Genomic DNA, 910 nt, shown 5'->3' on the forward strand with positions numbered 1-910 from the left:
GTTCAGCAGCATGGAGTTGGCAACATCTTACGTAAAACTTCCCATGCTATCTGATTCATAACTCAACTAAAGATGATTGAGCCATCTCTCTAACATTCAATATATACATACTATAAAATCTAGTAAAATAAAAATTCACGCTACGATCACAGTTCCCAGTTTATGTTTTGTCTGAGTGGCTTCTGCAGGAGTGAGTGAGATGAAAAGGGGAAGAGAAACATGGTGATCTTACCTTATAAACAGTGCCAAAAGCTCCAGAGCCTAAAACTTTGACCTTTTTAAATTCTGTTTCCTTTAAAATTCTCAGATGAGCCTGGTTTGGTGCCTCCCCACTGGGTGTCAGTGGTTCAACAAGCTGGTGCAGAAAGAAGATGATGTTAGAAGGACACACACAGTCTAGAAGGACACCATGCAGGATGCTTTGGAGAAGCAAATAAATCCTCCCTTTTAAATAATGAACATTTTACTCCACGTGAAGGTTATGGGAGGACAGCTCCACTTTGACTTGCAGCAATAATGACCTAGACTTGCTCCAAATATCAGAGGTAAAATCAATCAGAGAGTGGTGACTGCCATGTTAAAGGAGAATGGAGAAATACTACTGTTCAAATGAAGACTTTGACTTCAAAGCCTTAAAACACATAGCATGAAGAACAATGTAATTACCACAGATGCTAAAGAAGATTGTTTTATTTTAAAACTTATGAATAAATCATAAAAATGTTTTAAATAATGGGCAAGAACCACCTGCAACCTTTCAGGTCTGGCTCTTGTTTAACTGGATGAAATTCCCATGGTATCAGTGGCTCCCCCAGACCTCAGGGTTTACAAGCAGCCATTCACTCATTCTTTCCTCAGTAAAAAAGGTGATATTGAATTAACTATCTTCATCCTCAAAATTTGATCAAAA

General features: G+C 38.1%; 1 protein-coding gene across 1 annotated transcript in view; it reads right to left on the bottom strand.

Moving 5' to 3' along the window:
• The window catches only part of EGFR (epidermal growth factor receptor), a 43,399-nt gene that overhangs the window by 17,528 nt on the left and 24,961 nt on the right, over positions 1–910 (bottom strand). The window contains 1 exon segment of the mRNA XM_010002991.1: positions 233–355. Coding sequence (XP_010001293.1) covers positions 233–355 — 123 coding nt within the window.

The sequence above is a fragment of the Chaetura pelagica genome, unplaced genomic scaffold (assembly GCF_000747805.2).
Source record: "Chaetura pelagica isolate M959 unplaced genomic scaffold, ChaPel_1.0 scaffold117, whole genome shotgun sequence".
NCBI lineage: Eukaryota > Metazoa > Chordata > Aves > Apodiformes > Apodidae > Chaetura > Chaetura pelagica.